Genomic DNA, 26,086 nt, shown 5'->3' with positions numbered 1-26,086 from the left:
ACTTATCTGTTTGCAGGCCGCATCGTCGAGAGGCTCGCCTGAAGTTTTGCAACATTTCCGAGGTGGAGGTGGAGATTCGCGTCTCGCTGACGGAAAACGATTCCCAGTGCTTCTTCGTCGAGCCCCAGCAGCTCCTTATCGCTGTACGTTATCGGCTAACGACACGCTGTTTAATTATTCCGTAGTAGTAGTCCGCGTCTCGCAAAATCGAACGATTCTCTCGCTAACGAGAAACGAAATCTACGCAGCGAGGCAGTTGCGCGACTCTGATCTTGTCGGCCATCGCTACCAGACTAGGAATTATCACGGGAAAGTTGTTCTTGTGCGTGACGAACAATCCGAAAGTCGAAGTGATCGAGGTAACTGTAGAAATAGACTTTTGAAGGATACTGGGATTTTTAATGAACGAATTGAAGAGCTTTTGTGAGAAGAGAACTTAAGTGTACAAATGAATAGTCCAAATTTTTAAGGAAAGTTAACGTTTATCTAAAAAACGATACAGCAAGTTTAATCGAAGTATTCGTCGTTGATTTCTATATTTTTAAGCCAATCTATGAGGCAAGTAGTGAGTTCCATAGCAAAATGCTGCGTCTTTAGTCAAGCTCCAATCGTCAAGTCATTTTTATATCTAATCCGCTAATTGGAAGTGCGTGTCGGATAAGACGCGTTACATCGATTGGAACAGATGATAATTGGAAGGAGTAATGTCTAGTAAATGAGCTGGCTGCTGCGAGATGTACTAACCAAGACACATCGATGTCTTTTGTCGTAGAAGCAGTTTGTGGCCTAGCGTTGTCACACAACAATTTCCCTCGCAAATTCCCTCCTTTGTCAGTGGCCTGACGATTGAATTTTGTTTAACAGATTTTGAAGTTGTAGTTATAGTTCAGCTTCACTGAATAATCTGGATTATTCGTTCGTACACTTAATATGCATATCGCTCAGAAATATTTTGACATTTATCTTTTTAAAAAATGCATTTCAATTAGAAAATTACAATAAATTGAACTGCAATAATATTTTTCTTTAAAATCGTATTACCTACGTGTGATGGAACGCGATGACGCTGTTCAATTTATTTTCTAGAATCATTGTCGGTAGTAAAATTGGCTCTTCCATTATTTTACATCTCGTGATCTGAAATCTTTTAACCGTTATAATTTCGCGACAAATTCAGTTGCAAAGCAAAGGTACCATGTTGGACATCGAACTGGATGAGAAAGAGTTGTCCTTCGGCCGCGTACTGCTCTATCGAATAGAATATCGAACACTGACTGTTAGAAATAAAACTCCGGTTCCGTTCTTTTGGTATTTGGAAGCCGAAGAACCTGCTGATCCACAGATAACGTTCACGCCTTTTCATGGAGTGATTGAGTCTCGCAGCGAGCAAAAGATCGAGCTTTGTTATCACGCTACCACGGTAACACGTGTTTTTTTGATTTCGAAAAATTGAAAGTTAATTAAATGTCGTGTCGAGTAACTTAGAGCAAACTTTTTAAAAGTAGAGTAAACTTTACAAATATTATCTAACAAGAAAGAAAGAATTTCTTAGAGAATTTTTGCACAGGTCGGTGTGGTCCGCAAGAAGGCGATAATCTTCAAGGCATTTCTAGACGAGGACGACAACGATCCCATTTTCTACGATGTAGTATTAATATCTGGAGAAACTTACGACGTCGCAGTGGACATCAACTACGCGAATCCTATCGATTTGAAATACATAAGGGTGAACTTTGCCGCGAAGACGACTTTCTCCATGAGAAATCGCGGTGACTACGAGGTGAAATACGTGTAAGGATAGCTCCACGTTCTTCTCTTTCCCATATTATTACGAACAAAACGAGGAAGATGATGACTTTTATAGAATTACCGTGCAAGACAAGGAGAAATTGGCGAAATTAAACTTACCTGCTAATTTCAAGAAGAAGCTGGAAATCGAACCAACCACTGGAACTGTTCCACCAAATCAGGAGAAAACTGTAGAAGTTTGTATTTTAAAATATAATTTAACGAGTTACTCTCCACGCGCGTCCTGTAAATTTTCTGCACCTTTAAGTTTTTCATAAAAGTATAATATGAACATTGGCAGTTTAATGATCGGTATTTAATTTGTTGAAAGATCAAATTATTTCTCTCGATGGACTCGATCGGTTTGGCTTCTGTATGTCTCATTTGTACTGTCATAGATGATATTCAAACCGAAGACCGAGCTGACGCTTAAGGAAGCCCCGATATTAAAATGTCATTTGGTTGACACGCATAAAGAAACTACTGTAATCGCCGAGATTCCTCTCAACGTTTCTCTTGTTGCATATTACACTAGGTATGTTCTTCGATATCTTGAAAATTCTTGGATATTGAAGATTCCATGGAATTCCCCTTTGAATTACGACAGATTTCGTATCAATCCATATCCTGTGGTAAACTTTGGAGCGTTGGCCATATGCACCGAGAAAACCATGTACCTCAATATCGAGAACATCGGAAAATTTCCGTTACACTATTCTATTCGACTATTGCACAAACATCCTTCTGTCATGTACATGACCAAAGCGTTGCCAAAAGAATTTCCCAAGAAGTCGACGAGTCTGGCGGAAAAAAGAACCACGTCGAAGAAAGGGAAGAAATCTGCCAGAAGCGTCAAGACCGAGACCAAGTACTATACTTTGACAAATTAAATCCGGCAAAATAATGAAATACAGAAGGACTTAATTAACTTTGAACGTATAGAATCAATTCGGAGCCAGACAGGTTGACAATAGGGCCAATTACGATAATGAAAACAGAGGGCACTGTAGACGTTGGTCAAACGGACAGCATCGCCATCAGCTGTTACCCAGAATTCGTGGGTTCCCAAGAGGAACAGATTATTATTGTGGTGGACAATAGCATTCCCGAAGACAGAGAAGGGAAAACAGTCACGTTATCCATGAACTCGTTCATGCCCACTATCGATTTCCAGGACCTCGACTCGACGTTTCAAGAAAATCGCGTGGTTGATAGAATTCAAGACTTCGACTGTCCCAAAGATGTTCTTATCGTCTCTTGATCCTTTAAAACGATGCACATTTTGCAAATGCGAATGTGCAATCTTGTATTTTGTTTCTTTATATTTATTGTTTCTTTTTTTTCAGATTGGGGCGCACACTGTGTTTGCTCGTCAAGAGAAATCCCTCTATTTCCGGTATATCAACGTGCTGAGCACTCACGTAACTTGTTTCAAATTGTATAACCGTGGCGTAGTTGCTGCGAACGTAGAAATTCGCTTGATGGAAGAATCTTTGATGCCAAATTCAGCAAAATCTAACACGTTTATCGTAGAACCGACGAACGACCAGATTCCTCCTATGAGTCACAAAGTGTTCACAGTGTCTTTTACCCCGCACATCATAGAGGTGAATTCGTGGTGATTGAAATTATTACATTAGAGAGAGAAAGAGAGAGAGAGAGATTAAATGAAATTCCTCGAAATTCTCTGGGGATGTTTGCAGACGTTTCAAGAAACGTTTCGAGCAGCCGTGGTTTTGCCTTCGCATCTCGAAGCAGACCAGCTATTCATCAAACTGATAGGAGAATCTTGCGTGCCGGAAGTGGCGATTACAGAGCCAGTGCATGGAGCACGGGAAAGACCTACTTTGAACTTTCCTCGTACATTGATCGACGAGAGCAGTTACAGATATCTCGCTTTGGAAAACATCGGATTCATTAAGGCGAAAGTCATCGTGAAGATCGACGAGGATTTGAATAACGTGTTCCTCTTTTCCGCTTGCACGGATACGCAGCATTTACTGCAAATTTGGGAGGATTACTGCGATGGTTAGCCATTTAACCCGCGTCGTAAATTTACTTGAAAAATGAAATTATTCGTATAAATTGTTAGAACAATGACGCGCGGATATAATTGGGAAAGAAGTAAAGGTAAAATATTTGCACGAGTTGGAATTGACGCGACCATCTTCATCCTAACGTTAACTCCATCTCAACGTTATAAAGAGAAAGGGAAGATGTTACCAAACATTTGTAATTTTGTCGTTTCAGAGCCACGCGATCGATGTATCGTAATTCGTTTGGCACCCGGAAATGTAGCTCGTTTCAAAGTAATCTTCTCTCCGACTGAAATCGGGAAACATCATGGAAAAATTCGTTTGCACGTGATCGATAATCCGTACGAGAATATGTCGACTAATTTGGAAGGCGAGTGTTACGTCGAGCCGATCGTTCTGGACGGCTTACAACTCGAGGAGAATAAACGTAAAGTCGTGACCGGAAATCACAAGATCCGGAGAGTTTCATCCAAGCAGAATTCATTGGTTTCAGGTGAAAGGCAATTTAAACGACTGTACAAAATTAAAATTTGAACGATTCATTTGTCATCAATTTCATTCAAACTCCGCTGTTTCATTAACCATGACGTAAACGGAGGTGTGTTTTACAGCTTCGAGCAACTCGATGCACTCTGCGTCTCTGACCTACATTCTCGACTACGGACTTTGTTTCGTTAGCAAAATGTACAAAAAGACATTCAAGATTGCCAATAAATCCACGGATCGATGGTTTCGTTTCCAATGGAGTGCACATCCGCACGTTGTGTTCGAGCCATCTATTGGACATATCAAGTATCTCACGTGCAAAGAAATCGTTGTTACTTTCCTGGCACCTGAACCTGCGAATTACGAGAACGTACGTTTCCGAAATGTAACCTGTTGTCACTGAATCGTGGACGAAATAATTTCCAATATTCCACCGTCTTATAGTATCATTTCCTTGAGAATACAATATTACATCTGATCTATAATTTTTCTACGGCTTCGACTTGTGTATTTCACGTTCACAAACGTTAGTAAATTGTTTTAAATAACGTGCTCTTTACCTTTCATTCTTCCCTTTAGATTCGCATCGAGTGTTTGATATGCGAAATTCTGGTAGAATATTCAGAACACGAGTTAGTAGGTTGGGACGATAGACAGACGGAGGTGCGTTGGGAGCGGATACATCATGATCTGATGGATCGAATAAGCAACATAAACTTGTTACTGAAGAAAATCGTGGAACCAACCATCGAGGCAAAGCACGAAATTTTGGCTGGAACGAACAGATCGATTGATCTCCTATTAAACGCCATTGTTGCATTTTCGGAATGTTCGTGCACTGTTCAAGAAATTTGCTTCAATGATACGCTGATGTTTCAGGTCAATTTTCTACCTTGCAATCAGATAATTAAAAACTAACAAGAAGAGATTTTTTAACTAGAAACCCTAACAAGATAAATAGTTCGCGTATTCGTTGCGCATCCTGAAACAACATTACGTCTGATACCAATAAAAATTTCAATCTCGTTGGAAACAATTGCGAAATTTCATTGCAGACCAGGGAGTACAAATTCTTCCTATCGAATCCAGGGATCGTAGATACGGTGTTCGCCTGGAAGATAAACATGGACGAACAGTATCCGAAGAGGTACATAGGAGACAGTTCGAACGTGACTTCCAGACCGAAAACCGCGGAGGAAACCCGCTCCCAGTATTCGAGATCATCTAGGGGAATCTTCTCCGCAACAAGTGAACTCGATCGCAGAAATTTCGGGCAGGATGAATCGAGCGCTGAGGTCAACACGAATATTTTGTCACGACGATGCATGTCATTCGTTTCCGGTAATTGTATATCGTCGCTCGTAAAAGCACTGTGGATTTTTATGCATTTTGAAGATTGAAAGATGCTAAAATACACAGAATTCACGTAAAACGTAAAAATACAAAAAATATGCAAAAAAATCCAAACTCAAATCCAGGTTTCGTTTCTTTATTTGTGTATTTTCATAAATATGAATTGGCATAAAAATTCACAGTCCACCAATAAGTTATATAGTGTACATAGTAAGATTCATAGTAATGGTATGTGACTTTGACTAAATTCTACAAATTAATGGCGAATTAGTGATTAAAAATAAAACATGAATTATCTGTCTTTCGATGTATATGTCATTAATTTTTAAAAAACAATTTCATGGTATCATAATATTCTTCTATTTCATTCGTGCTTTTTTCATCCGTTCTGTCATTAGGTTATTTTTCGTGCAAAATAATATTTATAATTTTGCAGATAGCGTCGATATGAAAGATGCTTCAAGCACGAAACAATCGGATCTGTTCAGCAGTACCGCAGGATTATCGGGAAGAACCACCGACAGTTGGTTAGAAGGCGACGATCTGCCTTTCGTAATTTATCCCGAGACTGGAACGATATCACCCGGACAATCTGTGGAATGTACATTAAAATTTTCACCCAAGGATGTATTTTATTACAAGGCATACCTTACGTGCAAGTATGAATCTAATAAAACCATCTCTTCTATTTCTTTTTTTTTTTTTTTTTACAAAGCAGCGGTATTAAAATTCAGTATGTTGTTAATTAATCTTATATTACCAAAATTCCCCTTTTATTTCATTGTCGAACTAAATATGTATCTTTTCAGCTCGCATATCAATTATTTCCTTTTAACCGATATCATATTTTGCTATATATTAAAAAAGCCTTGGAAGTGAAAAATGTTTTTTAAAACTTGTTGAAATATAGCATAGAAAATCAGGAATCGAAGCAACCGAATCTGATAATTCCCATCGTAGCAAGAAGTTTGCTGCCTTATTGTCACTTCGACGTACAGGATAGCGACTACGTAACCAGTGGAAGACGAGACCCATCGCTACCTGGTCCCTTGGGATATGAAATAGACGATCCCACTTTGTGGCAGAACATCAGGGTAATCGAATTTAAAGTGGTTGGCGTGGCCGGAACTCATGTGAAGTAAGTGTACTATATTGTACCGTTTGTAAAAGACGTTTTGCTTTAACGAAGTTCGGTAGAAAAGTAAATAAAAAGAAATTAATAATAAAAGAAATTACGACGATTTCGCTTGCATTCGGCAGAACTCTTCGAACAACGATCGAAGCGTTCATTACAGCTGCGCGAACCTTGAAATAATGCTTAAACTATAAAAATAAAAATGTACGATTTCAGAAAATTCCACCTGATCAACCCCACTGTAGACGATTATTATTTCTCGTGGACGAATCGATCGCCTCTTGGACCAAACGAGATATCGAATTTTCATTGCGCGGTGACCGAGGGTGTTGCCGAACGTGGAAAACGTACCGACCTAGCTTTCACATTTTTGGCAGAGAACGTCGGCGTCTTCGAATCATTCTGGCTCTTTTCCATCGATAGATACAATCTGGAGTGCCTTTTCCTGCTTGTCGGCATCGTAACCGAACCGTCGGTGTACTGCCTCACGATTCACGTGAAACTCAAGCCAACGATCTTAGGTTGGACTCGAAGCATTCTTACCGTGAACCACCCAACGTGTTTCTCTTTCTCATTTCTGTTCTCTTATTCGGAGCACAATTGCATACAGGGTGTCGCGTTTCATTCGTTTCTACCGCTTGTACGTACGATCTCACGGTGGATTTTATTCTGTTTTCAGGATTCAACGTGAGAGATTCGTTGAAAATATTGAACAACGAGGATTTTCATATACCGTTTAGCGTGTTAGAGGAATCTCTTTATTCCGAGGGTAAATTTCAAAAGCTTAGCGTAACGCCGATGACTGGAACTCTGATCTCGAAGAGCGAGCAACATTTCTGGTCATTGTTATTCTTAACAGGCAATAGTTAAAAATCGATATTTTTAAATACTATTCATTTTCTTCTTTATCTTGAAACCAATTTTCTAGCTTCACACGACGTCCTCTGCGATATTCTACCTATACGATTCCCTCTTTCACGGTTTTTCCAATATCAATTTATATCAGTAACGCGAAATCCTTCGCGTTTGTCAGATGATTTTCGAATTTTACGCTTTCTACGCGAGATACCTAGCAGAATGGTAGGATGAATGTTTTTTTTAATTCGTCCACAGGGTCGAGTATCATCCAACCCAGGTCGGTGAATTCCACTTTTCCATTCAATGCGCCGTGAAGCTGATGAAAAATCCCCTTACCATGTTCGTGACCGCCTCCGTTTACGATATCGTGTCCTCGGTTTCGTATTGCAAGCTCAACGGCGAAATCGTGCGAGCTTCCGAGAGTAAGGAGAACGTCATCGACCTGGGCAAGGTGAATAAACCGGTTCCGAACATCACTAAGGAAGAAAGAAAAATGTCATCGCTGATTGGGGATGTTTATGCAAATTTATAAATTCCACGAATACAACTATAGGAATAGAAGCTAATCAGAGATTTGTTTCGTCTGTTAAATTTTCTAACGAGTACATTTTTCTTGCATATTTTATACGTTTTCGTGTATCACGTGCACCATGTACGATTTTACAATTTCAAATTTAACATAAATGTATAAGTATTCGCAGTCTAATTGTCACGCACGTTTAACGCTTTGACTGCCACGTTGATCTGAGCCACGGTGGTCATTGGTGACCGGGGCGTTTGAACTTTTTATAATTGTAAAAATTATATGAAAATTGACAGTTAGGGCATTTTCAATATAACCGATAAATAGAAGATACTTCGAAATAAAAAGTGCCCCATTGAACAATTAAACATTTTTATTAGAACGTCAATGAAAAAAAAAAAAAAAATGAGAACAAATCTTACATCTAATGGTGCACTGTGTTTGCACCCATATCTTTGATGGGTAATCTACGAATATTATTATAAACACACCTTAGAAAATGCTGCTTTATAATCATATAATTGAAGCTAGAAGTGTGAACATACCTTACTATTATATACAGAATGAGCAAATACTGTTTACCAATATCCTCTACACGTTTCAACAATATATTCTAGACGTTTTGCTTGCGACAAAATAACGAATGCTGAAACGTTTGTTGAAATAAACGAAGCCTCGTTATAATATGTCGTTATCAACTGTTACCAAGCCGCCACGGTGGTCACCCGTGACCACCAATAAGATAAACGGTCCATTGGGGAAGAATGTTGTCTTACATTATCGATTTATTATTATTTTGCCATTATATGCTTTGAACAATAAAAATACTCTTGTGGTGTCTTGAGCGAAACATGTGATTTCGGCGTGGCAGTCAAAGTGTTAAGGATGCAACGACGCGAATTGAAAAGAAATAAAATCGTGTTTTGTTTTGCTCGAAGATAATGCCCGAAGTGCCGATTAGTCTCAAGTTCGACATAACGAATGCGTGTAAAGTAGCGTTCTACTACGCTTGGGAGCTCGGTATGACGCCAGAAATTTCCTGCAGAAACGCGTATAGCGTGACCACGTCTCAGAAGCAGGGCCATGTGACCAGCGAGGATCGATCCGCCTGTTATCTGATCCTGACAACGTATCAAAAAGTTACGATAAAGGATCATTGCGTTCTTCTAAAGGTACGCTAATCGCAAAGGACAGCAAAACTTCTAAAATATTTTACTTGACAAGTGTAACGATCTTTCCTACTTCTCTTCAGATATCCAATGGTCCCACTTACAAATTCACGTTGAAAGCTACGTCCAGAAGACCTGCCATCGAATTCAGCTTCAATCGCTACGATTTCGGACCTTGCTACATTCAGCAACACAATGCAATCTCCTATTACGCGGAGCTTCGTGTAACAAACTCCGATGATGTAGCTTTTATGTGAGTTTCTTTGTAAAAATTCACTCGTGATCAAAATTTCATCAAAATCGCATGTCACGCTTGGCTGATGTTTCTCGTTAATCATTCCCTCGGATACGATAAATTAAGCTGCTTAAGTTTACGACCTGAACTCTCCACGCTACAATTTTTTTCAAATTTTTTAAAACTTTCCCAGGTTCCTCTTACCGCTCGTCGAAGTAAAAAATGAAGGACTAGAAGTCATTTACTACTTTATGGCCGTTGTATCTCTCGTCTGCGGTTTATAAGAGTTTCTAAGCGCTCGTTTCTGTACGCTTAATAGTAATCGCGTGTCATAAGACTACAGCTGAGCTTCGGTACAGCGGAAATCAGTGGACAGGGGTAGAACTGATTTGCCAATTAAACTAACGTAACTGTAAAACTGACCGTTAATTGTAAAGACGAGAACTATTATATAACCTGCTATTTTAACATTTTAATGCTCACGGACATCTTAGGACGTTTTTTGTAAACAGCACGTTACTCACCGGGATAGTATCTAGGCGTTTTTATTCAGAACGTGATGTAATTAAAATTACTGTGCGATATTTTTAGACGGTAGAATCGATAAAATATTCGCTATAAATTATTTTATTGCTCTTATCCCTCTTATTTTATCTCGTTATGTCTTTTTTGCCTCTTATATCTTATAATTTTGTGGGCTGGATTTCCTGACACACGAGCATATTTAGTTAAGATATTCATCAACTTGTTAATTAATATCGCGATACATACTGTAATTAAACGATATAATTTAAAGTAAACTGTAAGTAAAGTGAACTAAAATAATTATGCTACATATACGACCATTAAAGCGTTAAAGATTCAAGCGTTTTGCAATTCCAGCGTCAATGTATTAACGAGCCTGTGATCCTTTCTATTTATCTTACGCAATTATCGTAACACAGAATCGAATGTAAATTCGAAGAACAACCACACCTCTCCATCGACCTAAATTCGATATCAGAAGCGCTGGCTGCGCGCTCTACGATCACCATACCGATCGTTTTTCGACCATTGAAGGAGATTAAGTACCACGAATGTTTGGTGTTCACGATCAACTCGGCAAACGAGAAGAGGATAACGATTATTGGCGAGGGCATCGGCTATAAAGTAAATTATCCGTGATGTTGCGCTGAGCAACGGCTTGTTAAAACTTTCGTACAGAGATAAGGAGGTTGCTCGTCAGGTTTTTCGCGACCGAGATCCGGTTCTCCACGGAGTGAAGTCGACGCGACGGAAAGCGTAACAAAGCAAGTTTCTCGGTGCTACGCGCTCAAAGAGCAACTCTCGCGAGACGCTAACTAACGTCTCGGCGAGATACGTACTCGAATTCGCTCGAGGATCAAACGTTAATCTCTCGAAACTTTCCAAAATCCGAGGTGGCACGATGGCAATCTTCATATCTCGAATGAAAAATCCAACCTTTCCTTTTCCTATCGCTATCTTAAAAAGCGCGTATTTCGAATTTCTAGCCTCGGTATCCTGCGTCACACTTTCTAAGTATTTTTCAGGTTCGTTTGGTGAACCCGCGCGACAAATCGATAGATCTTGGTAACGTTCCCGCTCGCAAGAGCGTCGTAAGGAAGATTCCGGTGATAAACGAAGGTTTGGCACCGCTTGATCTGAGATTCGGGATCATGAAGTATCTAAATGGCTACGACGAGTACCGCGAAAGTCAGAGATATTGTGACCCGTCGGATGACGAGAGCGAAATGGCTCAGGCATCCATTATGGAGACCAAGCGTTCCTGGACTATGGATCAAAGGTTTGCAACCGGTGAACCGAAACTTTTGGACGTTCTGAAGATCGAACCATCGTCGAGCGTGGTTTTGAAGCCGAATAAGAGGGTCAACGTGTTGGTCACTTTTAAATCTCCATCGAGGATGAGATCGTTCGAGATTAAAGTGGCCTTTCAATCGTCTTCCATGATCCTGCCATTGTTTTCGGTGCGTGGAAGTTGCGTAGGAGCGGAGTTTCGATTAAATAGGAACCATATTCCTTTTGGTACTGTAGTTCAGGATTGTACAGAAGAGTCTAAGGTGATATTAACGAACACCGGAGATTTGGGCTCCAGGTTTGTCGATAACTGATTTCGTCTAACTATTTAATTACCTCTGATGTGGTTGAATTTATTTTTACAAGGATATATATTATCATTGAGCACGTAGAAGAATTAATTTTTCTCGGAAATTTGCTTCGAAGAAACTACTTAACAGTTTCACCTTCTTTCTTTGCCATAATGTTTATTAAAACAAGTAAAAGAGTGTTAGTAAAAATGAAAAAAAATATCGTTTGATTGTTTTATTTACTTATCTATGCCGTGTGTTTTATCAAAATCTCTAGCAAAAAAAATTCAAACCAGAGATCGCATATATCGATAACGATTACTTCAATTTTTCTTTGAAACTTAAATTTATTAAAGCTAGATAAATACAATTAAAGAGTGACGCGAGGAATAGTAAAGTTAAACAAGCACCACGTGTCCCTAAATTTGTATTAATCTTTCTGAAACACCCAGTATAAAGCGAGGTTACAGTTACGCTGTTAATAGGAAAACTAATTTAGATTCAAGTGGAACACATCGAAATTGCCGAAAGATTTCCAAATTACTCCTATGTCCGGTTACTGCTCGGCCGGTATGGATGTCAGTTTCACGGTGAAGTTCCAACCCCCTGAGCAGCGTAACTTAATTGAGGGTGAGGTGAGTTCACGACCTCATTTCCCGTCACGGCGTACAAATATGTCAAACAATCTCTTAATGAGATTCTCTGCACGCGTGTCCCGCCACTCCACCACGTCCTCGACGTCGCGTCGGTTTAACTTTCGAGATTACACGAGCTAAAAATTGTCCGTTGACGTCGAAGTAATTGGGACTTCGACCACTGATTATTTTTAACAGCCTACTTACAATCTTTAATCTATCTTCGTAACGAGATTAATGCCGAATTATGATTTTCGACGAGTTCTCCATACAGGTATATTTCCTAATTTTTTTTACTACTTTTCCTTACTACTTTTTCGGTATCCTTTTTGCAGGCAGTAATGGAGATTGAGAAGTACCAATCTTTGAAGGTTAAAATTAGCGGAGCGTGCTGCAAACTACCTGATCCGATCGAAACGATCGCGTTCGAGTGTTTGGTACGAGGAAGGCAAACTCGATCCGTGGTTATAACGAACGGTTCGAACCATACCTGGAAGTTGAAGGTTGAAGTAACCGGAGATTACTTCTCCGTCGACGAAACGTTGCAAGTTCCTTCGCAGCAATCTGCTCCCTGTATTGTCACATATTCACCGCTGGTCATGAACTCTGAAAACACTTTGCATATGGTAGAAAGTCGACCGATATAAATCAAAGTTCAAAATGGAAATTTATATTCAAAGCTGTTTCTCTCTTCTTTTTATTCGTGCAGGGAACGCTGGTGCTGAAATCCCAGGACGAAAACTTATATTTGTTATATTTTCTTCGTGGCAGAAGCTTGCCACCTGAAGTTACGGAGAAGATAAGCCGTCAATTCCCCGCGAAAACACGGTATACCGAACTGTTGCCTGTTCACAACTGGTTAAATACGCAACAGCGATTCAAATGTAAGATCGAATTGTTAACAAACGATGACACGCAACTACAGGTTCGATTTTTATAATGTTGATATCGTGTGCTCTGTTTTAAAGCTTTTCGAACATAAATCTCTTACCGGTTTTCATTCTTCGTGGACAGATTCCTCTATATAGCTTCGTAGGTAACGAAAGAATCGACGTTCCACCGAACAGTCAGCGAGATTACCGAGCAGTGTTTTATTGCTACGAGAAATGGAACTTTTATTTCAAAGTACGTAACATCTTTAATAGAACGTAAAAATAGAGATGTATCCTTCTCTCGACACTCGATGTTCATTTTTGCTCGATACAGGTAACATTCACCAACGTGGAGAAAGAATATCAATTCTACGAGATAGAGTACGAAGTAACAGAACCGGAAGTGATCGAATCGATCAAGTTGGCAACCCCTGCCCGATCCCAGATTTGTTACGCTTTGAAACTGGAGAATCCCCTCGAACGTGAAACGATCAAATTTACAGCAGAGTGTCTTCATCCATTTGTCACTGTTACCAAAGTGTCAAAGATCGTGCAACCACTATCGCACGTGTGTAATCCTCGTTAATCTACCGTCGTCGTTTTATTCTTCTTCCTTTGAATACTTGAAACGTTGAAATGTGGAAAATTGCAGGAGTATATTACTATAATATATCATCCAACGATGCCATTCATCACCGACGTTGTCATGTTAAATGTTGATTCCGAAAAGCTGGGCCGATTTCCATACGAATTGCGATTGAAGGCCAGTCCTGCTCCTCCAGAGAAAACCACGCGTGTCAATGCGGCTTTGGGAAGCAATTACGCGTTCTCGCTTCCTGTGAAAAATTTCACTCGCGAGAATGCCATATTTTTGATACACGTGCGTGATATTATAGCAATCTAATACGTCGGAAAATACAGTCCACCTAGCCTCACGTGCTTCTTTCTTTACTACTTTTTAGGTAGATAGTGAGTGTTTCGCGTGTCCGAAAAATATTCGAGTGAGTGAACTAAGCGAGGGTATAATCGACGTAATTTACGAGCCGTACGATGTTGAAAATGCCGCTGCCACGTTGATAGCATCTTCAGACACTGCCGGAGAATTTATGTAAAAGCATAATTCGTACTGATATTCTTTTTCACACATATACATGATTCTTCGCTTTAAATGTTGATAAAAGTGAAACTGGTAATTCGATGTTTTAATGTAACGATTAACAACTCCTTTGTCTTTAAGCTTCCCTCTGATCGGTTCTTGCACCTTGCCGAAGCCTATGGGTCCTTACGTGATCACTCGAAGCTCTCCCGCTTTTATATCTTTCAAAAATGTCTTCAGAGAAGCAAAGACCTTTGATTTTATCGTCGACGTTGCCGAAATCTTCACAGTGAACACTGCGTCAACCACATTAGATTCCAAACAGGTGATTTTTAATTAAAATCGTCTCGTACCTTTAATCCGAAGGCTAACAAATTAGAATTTTATCTTATCCTTTCTAGTTTCATACCTATTTCCATATTTAAATTTTATCTTTTTTATTTAAAATAATACGTTTTACCAGAGTATCGACGTTAAAGTGGGTATCCGGGAGAATGAGTTAGAAGAAGAGGACTTTACAGAAGAAAAATATCCCGTTACCGGAAAGCTAATGGCGTATTGCACTGATCATGCTTTTTCTCATATAAATTGGGTGTATTACTTAAGAGCAGTTTTTGAATGAAATACAAACGAATGTTTCACTTTTGGACTATCGTTTATGCAAATTCTATTTTTAAATTGACGCGAAAGAAATAGTCGTGTGGTATTTAATGACGCCTTACAGTATGACGCAAGTATTAAGCCATTGTGAACCGGGTCACAGTCCTAAAGGAGCTATAAGTTCGAGAATTATTTACAATTAAATAGATTCAAACATTCTAACGTTTCGAACTTCTAGAAAAATTAGATATTTTACACTTTACGCGTTCTGATTCTTATCTCATACTTCAATACAAAAATATTATTTTCATGGATGGAATATTCGAAGAATATTAATAAGAAATATATGCACGTCAAAGTCGAGTACACGTCACGATATTTGATAAATGAAACAAACTGCTGTTTAGGTCCCATATTTTTTAGTCATACTTATGGAAATATGCGTTTGTACTATAAATATCCACAGCCCAAATCTTTCATGATTCACGGAAATAGACCTGTTCATAAATATTCTGTAAACAAATAAATTCAACAACAATGTTATTATAAAATTTTCAAATTATCGTACATTTCTTTCATTTGTCCCGAAAATTTCCCACTGCCCTCCTCTGTCCGCCAACAACGAATGCTCACAAAAAGAAAACAACGCTTATGCAAATCGGCTATCTTGTTCGATCTCCATGTGGGAACAGCCTAACGCGTGCGTGGTCGTCACGTAAGCATGGCATTGGCGCATTGGGTTTTTCTTGGCAGCCATCGAATTTCGTCGCGCGTGTAACACGATTCGCTCAGCGAGTGAGTCATCAAGGCGAAGCGAGTGAATGAAATGTTTCGCGGTCTGGTTTCGTAAGAATGCGAGTTCCGTATCAGCAACGCGTGCTCGTTTCGCTCGATTCTCGGGGCACTTGACCCAAAGAACTTGAATTCTACGCAGCAAATCGCTTCTCTCTCGTCGTCGAGAATTGCCTGCTCGAATTTTGATATCGTATGAAACTCATCGAACGTTCACACGGCTTCATGCATATATTCAGGTAAATATCCTTGCGCGTTTGCCTTTGCCGTTCCTTGTAGTCCCGATATCGAGTTCAGCAACAAATCTATACGAAGTTCTCCTAAGTTCTGGCCAAAGGACGCACACTGAAGGGAAGATCGATAGGTTGGTCCATAAATTCGTGCGGCTTTTGCAAAATAAACGTAAAAACTTCAACTTTCTTTACAATTACTCAACAGATTCGGCGATTATTAATTTTTGTTATGGCATTTCTGTTATGGCATTTTATCGGATGGCAACCGTCGACGTAAAATTATTTATTTTAATATCGAAGAGGAAAAATAAATAAATATTATTTAAACAGAAATTGATATATAACAAGTAGCATTAATTTGATTTAAATTCGAAATAGAAATCGCACGAAATTATGCATCGATCCTACAAAATGTATAGTATTTGAAGAAGATGAAAGGTACAATTGGTTATAGTATAATATATAGCGAAATGTACAGAAATCGTAGGTGTGATAAGTAAATCGTAAACATGGAAATCGAAATATTTTTTATATATTTGCCCAGTGTGATTCAGAGAATGGGATTTCCAGCTTGAATCTAATTAGAAGTCCCCTCACGAGTTTCTGGAATTTCTAACTAGTGGTTCAAGGTGTATGATCGGAACAATGTTTGTAGCGAACTGTTTATTAAATCACGCTGCTTCCGGTACGTGTTCGTCTCGAGTCGTCATTACCATGACGTAGGTGGAAACCTCGGAATGTTCAATGAAAAATCATACGGCTGTATTAGAATCCGTGAAAATATTTCGAGAAATCTATTTGTCATCGTATATTTTCGTAAGCAATGTAACTTACTAATCACAGTTTTTCTTATTATAGTTGCTACAGTTGCGTCGTAAATGCGCAATATAAACGCAAGGCTATTCGGCTTATCGTCCCGCTTAATTTTTAACTCTGCATGAACGTTAAGTAACAGGATCGCTTTCTTCATATACAGATAGATAAAGATCTCATTGCAGACAAGTCGTTGAATTTGTAATGAAAGATTCTCCAGCAACCAAACTAAAGGCACGATTGTTCTTTCAGAGAAATAAATCACTGGGAAAAGTATTTCGTATCTCTATATTTTCTCGTTAAACGTCGATAGATTTAACTGCAGATAATGATACGATAGGCGTTGATGTTCATCGTTAAAAAAGAATAATTTATCGCGCAAAGATAATCTGCCTTTTGTTCTTTTCAGGCTCCAGCATGAAAATTATTGTTTTCACAGTTCCTTTAACAAAAGGAATCTGGCTGTGGCGTTAATCTTTCTCCTGAAAATCGAGCTATACAGAAATAGTGTATATCAACGGTGTATCTTCGAGGGACATCTCGTGCAGTTTAAATTATAGAACGGACGGGTTATCCCGAAGGTTTATCTTACGCCCTTCATTTATAATATCAACCGGTTTTTATTCCTAATTTACATAATCGCAGAGACACGTTTGTGTCTTCTTATTCCTTTTACAATCGCTATTTCTGTTCCTTCCAAGTATCGAGACGATTTCAAAGATTTAAAATGATCATCTGTTAGTTTAAAAATTCTCTATACCTATGCTTGGAATTCAAAGCAAACGACGACATTGATATTTTATTTTATTTTTTTATTTTTCTTCTTTTTTTTTTTTTTTGTTGAAGACGAATCGGTCGTTAAGTGGGTATGATCAATGTTTTTTTTTTTATTCTCCATAAATATTCGTATAATATACCCAATGGGTCAGCAGTCGTTGAACCTGACCTTGGAGATACCAGTTTCTAGAGTCTCAAATAGAAATTGTAAAACTACTCGGAAAGCTACAATCGAGAACGATATATAAAACGATCATAGATGTGTCGATCTACCGACGATTAAATCGAAAAATTATGCATTAGAGGTTCGCATAAGACGATGATAAATTCTTGTTCAGAGGAGAACAAAAACCTTTGCGAAAGAGTTCGAATGTCGCAAGCGTAACTTTCTTTCGCAAAAGGATCTCTATGTAGGATAGCTGTAGTCGACATGTATCCTTGTCTTTAAAACTAGTGCTTACGTCAATGGCATTTCGAGTTTCAGAAAGAAAGAGAGGGACAAAAACTAGTTGTCAGAAAAAAAGAAGAAACGACCAACAACACAGGAGATACCGGACACTAAATATTTTTAATTCATTTCAGAGAAATACGTATCAATAATTTTTTCTTCGGTAACTTCACGCGACAAATCCCTTGACCTAATATCAGAATTCACTGGGTCAAGATGGAAGAGACCTCGCGATTACTGTCGCGTCCGACAAACAACAGAGAATGGAGATATTACTAATCGATGGGAATTCGCTTGTATCACTGGATTTCCCCTTCTGATTTTATGGCGTTCGTTATTTTAACATCGACTTTATCTATATTTCAACATCGACCATATCTATACTTTAACATCGATCGTCATAAATCTTTTTATCTGATATTTGCATAAGGGAATATTTAGACACGATGGGAAGAAGATTTCATATACACATATATTATTTTCAAATATTTTCTTAGCGCCTCTCGCGAAGAGATACCGCTATCAGAATTTTCCTGTATGCTAATGTCATTACGTCAACCATCATTTACGCGCGCGTCGTTCACCGATCATAAAATTCCAATTATCTAATACCGATAAATATAACGAGAAATAAGTAAGTCCCGCACGGCATTCAACAACATTCCACCGATATTTCCAACTAACTTTCCAGGTTTTCAGGTTCCATTCTCAGAAACATCAATCCATTTCTCGATAATAATTCTGAAAATCTGACTTCTACGGTAGTTCGTAAATAGCAGATAAATGTTGCTAATGAGATTTCTTTATAAGACGCCTTCGATACCGGATCTTTATAAGATCGCGTATCTTTCTTTCTCCGATTCTTCCACGATTTTATTATCTTCTCCTACGCACTGTGCCTTACTCATAGTTATTAATTGCTTCGTTAATACATCGATGGAATTGTCGAGGTTCTTAACTGCAGATTATTGAGTAATGTTTTTCCATCGGTGTCCATCATTTTTTGTCATATCTGTCAGCCGTTATATAACAATATTATAATATCAGACAATCTTCAAGTTTGTGCCTATCGTCGCCACAGATAAACAAACACTCGTAGTACATTGAAATGTGATTCTCTGTTGTATATCGGCTTGGAATACCGTGACATTTATAATCAACTTTGGAAACGATCAATTTACTAATTTATTTTTCGAGAAATGTTTCCTTGCAAGGTTTATTTTTAATTATAACTAGCCATGGAATATTTTACAGAATACAAAACTTATTCGCATATATTTATTTACATATTCACCGTCTGGAATTATTATCCAAGGTATCGTGCTAAAATTTCCAACAATATTTTCAATATTTATGAATTAATTTCTGATAACCTGTCCTAGAAATAACGCTTCGTCCTTTTATCTACTGACTGCAACCCCTCCTCTATCAAAATATACTCTTTTTCAAATAATTTTGTGATCAATGCTGATACGTTTCTATATGTTTGAAATCATCAGGATTTCCCTTTGTGCTTTCTTTGGTTCAGATAATATCAGGTAATTCGAGAAATTTCCAAGTTTCGTTCATTCGGAAAACCGAATTCAGAGTTACAAAGTAAACAGAAAAAATACCCAAGCATGGAAAAACGAGAAACAGTTCGACGAAGCGGTTTAACCTTGACAGTGTCAGCCGCTGTTAGCCAGTGAAAGTTTTGTCGTTTGACTACAAAATTATTATCGGTGGCTGCTTCCCTGCTATCGATTCCTAGAAGATCATGATCGTTTTCGGAAAGTCTATGGACATTATCGAAGAAGTTTCCAGTTGAAAGTTTCAGTCCGTATGGGGGAAAGGAATAGAATACAGGAGACCAATGAGCAACAGTGACTGACGGTCAATTATTGACCAACGTAAAATCCACCGATGCTTCGTATATAAGTTGTTGTCTCGTTCAACAGCTTCAGTCGTTCTTGACTCTTCGACCACGGCGATTATCGATTCGAAGCAGCGGTAGCGGCGAGCAAGATTAAGTTGGTGGATTCGTGTATCTTCTTCACGAAGTGCGACAAACATGCGATCTCTTAAGTGTTTTGTGCCGGTGCTGGTACTCTTATACCTAGGCAGCTCGTCCGCGAGACCTGGTGAGTTTTTGTCCTATTTAGAACTCGAGTATTTCCGGATAAGTGTCGAGGGTGGTAAGGAGACGATGCAAAAATTAACTGTGCGAAAAAGTATTTTAGGAAATGAATAGAAGGACACTAATTATTTTCGATGCAATTATTTTCACCCTTCGAGTCTTCTAATTTTATTTGGAGTTTCTTTTTTCTCGGAATTTCGAAAAAAACTTTGTTAATATCTGATTTAATTACTATGTCTAATTATTAAAATATCCTCCATAGATCATTTTTTTAAAACACAAACATCAATCTTGCTTTACAGGTGTGCTCCTAGATGCACTAAAGAACCACAAAGGCACGCTGTTAGACCCACTGGGTCTGTTTCACAAGGAACCTAAATCTTCGAGCCATTCGTTCGGCACCAATCACCATTTGGACTTAGGACCACTTTCAATTTCGCGCACTGTAGCCATCTCTTCGGCAACGGCGCAAGGCAATGGTGTTGCGAACTCTGCAGCCAACGCGAATTCTCAGGCCCTCGGGGGAGCCTCTGCGAAGGCCGACGCCAGTGCAACTGCTAACGCTCAAGGTATTTAATACAAGAGAATATTTAGACGGAATAGCTGACTGATCGAGAATGTTCAATATGAAAGTAATCTGCGAAAGTGTGCAGATAGATCTAAATACGAAATACGTTCTTTAACGTGCTTATCGAACATCTTCTCGTGAACGTTTCGTAATCGGAGAATTTTCTTATGTCGGGGTAAACAAGAAGCAAATCACTGTTTTCTGTTACGTCACGTCACGTAAAAAGCGTTGAATTTTCTTTGAACATAGGTTACATCGGTTCTCCAGATTATAATTCTAACACCGCTGGCAATGACTACGTTCCAACAGAATATCAAGAATACGGTAGTTCCGGTTTTCAACCGATTACAAACGCGAATCACGGCAGTAATTCTGGCGCGAACGCCGTTGCGAGCGCCGGTGCAAATGCTAATGCGAACTTTAATACAAACGGAGGTGTAAACTCGAACGCGAACGCCAACGCGAATTCGAATACCAATGCCGTCTCTAATAGCGATGCATCAGCGACCAGCTATTATTCCCCTCAATACGCTCCAATCGATACGGCTGCCAACACGAATGCGAATGCTAAAAGTACTTGGAATAACGGCCGGGGAGCACTCAGTGGATATTACACTCCTGGAAGTTTTCAAACTAATGCAGGCGCGATTGCGAGTGCAGATGCAAAGGCAAATTCTATTAGCGGAACAAGACCTCCTGGCGGTTACTATTCTCCTGGAGGTCTTCAGAGCAATGCTGGTGCAATTGCAGATGCAAATGCGAAATCAAATTATATCGGCGGTACAGGATCATCGAGGGGTTACTATTCTCCAGAAACCACCCAGAACAATGCAGGTGTAAATGCCAATTCGAAATCGAACCGAGGCAGAGAATCATCGGTTCGCTACTATTCTCCAGGAGATGTTCAAAGCAACGCTGCCTCTGGCAGTGAAGCTCTCGTCATTCCTCAAAGACAACCTCCTGAAACATTAATCGGTTCCCCATACCGTTTCGAGGGATACAATCAAGGGATTCACGTACTTCCTCCAGTCTATGCGCCTCCTGCATATCCTCGTCCGATGTATCATCATCATCATCATCATCATCATCACGGGCGTCCCCAAGTGATCGTTCATCCGATGTCTCCAGTTCGGCAGCCTCCACAGATTCCTCATCTTCCTCCCAACAATGGGGAGACACTAATTCCAGTGGTGATAATGAAAGAACCGGTATACGGTAGACCGATGTATCCGCGACCTGATTCCGAACCTGGTCCAGAACCCGAAACCGTCGTGATCGTACTCGAGGAGTCGCCGCAGCATGGCCAAGGTGAGCTCGTTCGGACGGAAGTTGGATGGTGTACAGTTGATTTACAGCTGATGTGGCATGCATGCGGTGAAAGAACACACAGTTTCGCGTTGAAGAGGAGTGTCGATTGTAATCACTTTGTGTCGCACTGTTTATTTAACTGACTGTAGCTCCGCTGAGAGTGATCGATGAGCGGTGTGTAAATTGACACGATAATGCACTGCACTGATGCACTGCACTGATGCACTGCACTGACGCACCTGTACTTTATTCTGGAGTTGAAGAGAGTTTCTTCTTTGCACATACTTCAGATCGATAAGTACTAACGTAAAGTTTGTGTGAATTGTTATTAATCAACAGGAAGCTGATGTTTCGTTTCTTTTGTGTCTTACTTTGATTAACATTTAACACGAGGATTTGTTGCAGCCTGGGATAACTGTGAATTTAAAATTTGTATTAATTTCACTACTTCTCAATGTTTCCTGTTTTATACTGATCTACAACTGATATCTTGTAAAGATATATGCGTTTACAAACACGATTGTAATATACATCTACGTATCACTTCTATTATGTAGCACGTATTGTAAATTGTCCTCGTGATGAGAGGTCGACTAATTTTTCAGTCTTCCTTTTTACTTATCGTTATCTTTTCCCAGCAGGTGGATTTGGAAAGAGTAACTACAACCAACCAACCGGCTTCCAACCCGACTATCCGACCGGCTATGGAGGATCCAACGCCAACGCAAACGCTAATGCCGTTGCAAACGCTAATGCCGTAGCAAACGCAAATGCTAATGGTTTTGCAAACGCAAACGCTAATGCAAAAGCGATCGCCAGTGCTGGTGCTGGTCTCAATGGTGGTTACCCTGGATCTTCAGGCCCTGCTCAAGAATCGGGATACTATCCAGGAAGTGCTCCAACCACTTCTATCGGGGCGAACAATCCTTTCTTAAGTGGATCTTCTCAAGGAAACGCCAACGCAGCGGCTAATGCTAATGCAGGCGCCGTTGCCAATGGAAACGCATATCCAGTAGCATCAGCGCCAGCTCAGGGTGGAAGCTATTATCCAAACAATGCACAAAAACCTATTGGAGCTTATAATCCATTCCTGACAGGTGGTCAAGGTCAAGGACTTGCTAATGCAGGCGCCAATGCTAACGCAAACGCCGGTGCAAACGCTGCAGCAAATGCTGGCGCGATTGGAGGGTCTCAGGGACAATTCGGTGCACAAAATCCCTTCCTTAACTCTGGAGCTAAGGAAGCTGGAGGTCCTCATGAACTTGGACATTACGTATCTGTAACAGGCCCGGCAGGTGATAATAGTGGAGCAACAACTGGAAATGTACAGGGAATTAAAGCACCGTATACTAGTCAGGGCAGTACACCAGGAGGCTACGGACCGACTACAGGGTCAGGAGCGAATGCTGGGGCTCTTGCTAATGCCAATGCCGGAGCAAACGCAGCTGGAATTGGTGGAGCATACGGTCAGCCGATTAAAGAGACTCCTATAGTCATCCCTGCCAGTCCACAAATAAATTACGAAACTGTACCAAGTGGATCGGGCAGTGCATTTGGAAATTCTGGATCAGGCAGTGGTAACTACGGTATTCCAACGAAGGATGCTCCTATCTATGGACCCTCTGCACCAACTTACGGTCCTGGATCCAGTGGAGTAAGCAAAGCTGACGCTGGAGCTAATGCTGGTGTAGGTGCTGGTGCATCAGGCAGTGGAAATGGTGGTTATGGTACTCCAAACCAAGGTGCCCCTATTTACGGAACGCCTGGATCTGGCTTTGGTAACGGCGCTGCTGGAACTGCCGGTGCAAATGCTGGAGCAAATGCAGGAGCACTTGGATCTGGAAGTGGAATCGGTGGATATGGTGCTCCAACCAAAGGTGCCCCTATTTATGGAACGCCTGGATCTTCCTTTGGTAATGGCGCTGCTGGAAGCGCCGGTGCAAATGCTGGAGCAAATGCAGGAGCACTTGGATCTGGAAGTGGAATCGGTGGATATGGTGCTCCAACCAAAGGTGCCCCTATTTATGGAACGCCTGGATCTTCCTTTGGTAATGGCGCTGCTGGAAGCGCCGGTGCAAATGCTGGAGCAAATGCAGGAGCACTTGGATCTGGAAGTGGAGTCGGTGGTTATGGTGCACCAAGCAAAAGTGCTCCTATTTATGGAACGCCTGGATCTGCCTTTGGTAATGGCGCTGCTGGAAATGCTGGAGCAAACGCTGGATCAAATGCTGGAGCAAATGCCGGAGCAAATGCAGGAGCACTTGGATCAGGAAGTGGAATTGGTGGTTCTGGTGCTCCAAGCAAAGGTGCCCCTATTTATGGAACGCCTGGATCTTCGTTTGGTAATGGTGCTGCTGGAAGCGCCGGTGCAAATGCTGGAGCAAGTGCTAAAGCTGACGCTACAGCAAATGCTGGAAATACTGGATCAAGTGGAGTCGGTGGTTTTGGAAGCCCAACCAAAGGCGCTGGAAGTGGATTTGGTGGATCTGGAGCCGGTGGATTTGGAGGAGCTTCCGCTAGTGCCAGTGCAAAGGCTGAGGCTTCCGCCACTGCTGGAGGTGCTGCTGGTGGCTATGGCGATTCAGGGGCTCACGGGGGTATGTACATTTAGTGAAATTTATCTCATTGTCTTTCCTGCTTTATAAAATTTCAACTGCAATCGATATTTGTCTTAACATTTATCCTTATTTTCTTATTTGATCGAAGAGCATTTCAATTATAACGTTGACAAGAAATCAATTGCAATTCACATCTAAAAACATGCTTACCTTAATTTTCCAAGGAACAAGAAACTTCCACAACTCCTTCCTCTTACTTTCTCTGCTTACATGCATCTTAATTCATTCGTTATTTGCTGTTGCTTTCATAGGCGTGTCCGCCAGTGCCGAAGCGACCGCATCATCTATGGTCAAGGCAATCGAATCAGGCTTGGTCCTAATTAAATGATTACGTCTCCCTTCTTCAGGCTCAAACGCAGTTTCCAATGCGAACTCGAACTCGTTCGCCAATGGAGGTTCCGCCAACAGCAGTTCGTCCGCCAAGTCGACCGCTTTTGGAAGCGGAAATGGAGGAGCCAGCGCAAATGCACAGGCGTCGAGCAAAGCTTCGTCGGGATCCGGCGGCAGTTCCGCCTCTAGCTCCGCTTCCGCCAACGTAGACACAAGCAGCATGCTCATCTTCAGCAACTAATCGTCCAAACGTTCGAATCAACTCGTTAATTAAATGGTACTGCTTGCTCAAGCTATTTAGCCATGGAGAAATTGGATGCCATAACTCGTGTCATCACTCTGAAGGTTTTAGGATACTCTTCTGATTCGTGAACATGCGATTAATAATAGCTTGTAGGACCTGAAACATGCCAATAAGTCGAGAGTTAAAGATACAACGATCAACGACGATATTCGACGCGTCAAACGTTGATACACCGCGATTAAAATCGCAAGATCGTACTATTGTAAGCGAGATTGAACAGAAATTGTAATTGTTTTGCATTTTGTTCGTGGTGTGTTATGCAACGAGTTTTATTGCGCTTCGATCTTACCGGTTAATCGGGATGAATAGATTTCGATCGGTATTCGTCGAGTTGAACGTTTGAAAGCAAATTTATTTTCATTTGTGATACCGTTCTTGCCAATACACGAAGCATAGAGAGCGTACTCTGCTTTATCGAACTCTCGATATCCTTTCCGTTAACGTTAATATCGGATATTACGCTTGTGTTCATTGATTTGATCATCCTATCGAACTGTAATATCAGCTGGTTTAGAAACTTTTCAGAGTGTCTTCCTCCTATCCTTTTTTAATCTTCTCGTATATGTGGATAATACTCTAATTGTACTCTATTTATCAGTATACGATAGTAGCTTCCTTTTAACGTTATAATAGGTATCTGAAACAGATAGAACGTTATCTCTGCGAAAATATGTCATTAAATATACTACACGTTGGTGTTATTTTTGTATCGTGAGAAACTATTTTAATTGTAAGTCGTGGTTGCCTGTAAGCACAGATAGCGTTTTGTCTGTCTGTATCTGTACCTCATTCAAATTTACGTTGTAGCGTTCTAAGCATGACTATTGATAATAAACGAAAATTTTTATATTAATTTGTATGCAACACGAATGGCAGTATGATTTCCTA

General features: G+C 40.2%; 2 protein-coding genes across 5 annotated transcripts; both read left to right on the top strand.

The window, feature by feature from the left end:
- Window positions 1–187: 187 nt before the first annotated feature.
- LOC122570785 (hydrocephalus-inducing protein-like) lies at window positions 188–19,390 on the top strand. 2 transcript variants are annotated; one of them, XM_043733624.1, is made up of 32 exons: window positions 188–359; window positions 1,178–1,420; window positions 1,568–1,791; window positions 1,865–1,985; window positions 2,187–2,323; window positions 2,396–2,656; window positions 2,731–3,031; window positions 3,135–3,395; window positions 3,492–3,816; window positions 4,039–4,317; window positions 4,436–4,680; window positions 4,890–5,189; window positions 5,366–5,651; window positions 6,100–6,322; window positions 6,574–6,801; window positions 7,015–7,319; window positions 7,478–7,637; window positions 7,912–8,107; window positions 9,118–9,351; window positions 9,432–9,601; window positions 10,528–10,732; window positions 11,134–11,696; window positions 12,188–12,323; window positions 12,659–12,949; window positions 13,033–13,248; window positions 13,338–13,448; window positions 13,530–13,763; window positions 13,848–14,075; window positions 14,158–14,303; window positions 14,433–14,616; window positions 14,755–15,922; window positions 16,775–19,390. In XM_043733624.1, exons 2-31 carry the CDS (start codon window positions 1,196–1,198, stop codon window positions 14,911–14,913), a joined length of 6,954 nt encoding a protein of 2,317 aa, XP_043589559.1. In that variant the 5' UTR covers window positions 188–359; window positions 1,178–1,195; the 3' UTR covers window positions 14,914–15,922; window positions 16,775–19,390. The 2 variants fall into 2 exon arrangements, with proteins under 2 accessions (XP_043589559.1, XP_043589560.1); XM_043733625.1 differs by lacking the exon at window positions 1,178–1,420 and having other exon boundaries at window positions 2,187–2,656.
- Window positions 19,391–19,849: 459 nt separating this feature from the next.
- Window positions 19,850–26,051, top strand: LOC122570786 (fibroin heavy chain-like). Of its 3 annotated transcripts, none has more exons than XM_043733628.1 (5): window positions 19,850–20,074; window positions 20,373–20,639; window positions 20,888–21,946; window positions 22,585–24,543; window positions 24,816–24,957. In XM_043733628.1, exons 1-5 carry the CDS (start codon window positions 20,005–20,007, stop codon window positions 24,890–24,892), a joined length of 3,432 nt encoding a protein of 1,143 aa, XP_043589563.1. In that variant the 5' UTR covers window positions 19,850–20,004; the 3' UTR covers window positions 24,893–24,957. The 3 variants fall into 3 exon arrangements, with proteins under 3 accessions (XP_043589563.1, XP_043589562.1, XP_043589561.1); XM_043733627.1 differs by having other exon boundaries at window positions 19,874–20,074; window positions 22,588–24,543; window positions 24,912–26,051; XM_043733626.1 differs by having other exon boundaries at window positions 19,874–20,074; window positions 24,912–26,051.
- The last annotated feature ends 35 nt before the right edge of the window (window positions 26,052–26,086 follow it).

Source organism: Bombus pyrosoma, linkage group LG9 (genome assembly GCF_014825855.1).
Source record: "Bombus pyrosoma isolate SC7728 linkage group LG9, ASM1482585v1, whole genome shotgun sequence".
In the NCBI taxonomy this organism is placed as follows: Eukaryota; Metazoa; Arthropoda; class Insecta; order Hymenoptera; family Apidae; genus Bombus; species Bombus pyrosoma.
The sequence above is the reverse complement of the archived record's forward strand: the minus strand, read 5'-3'. Positions and strand labels throughout refer to the sequence as shown.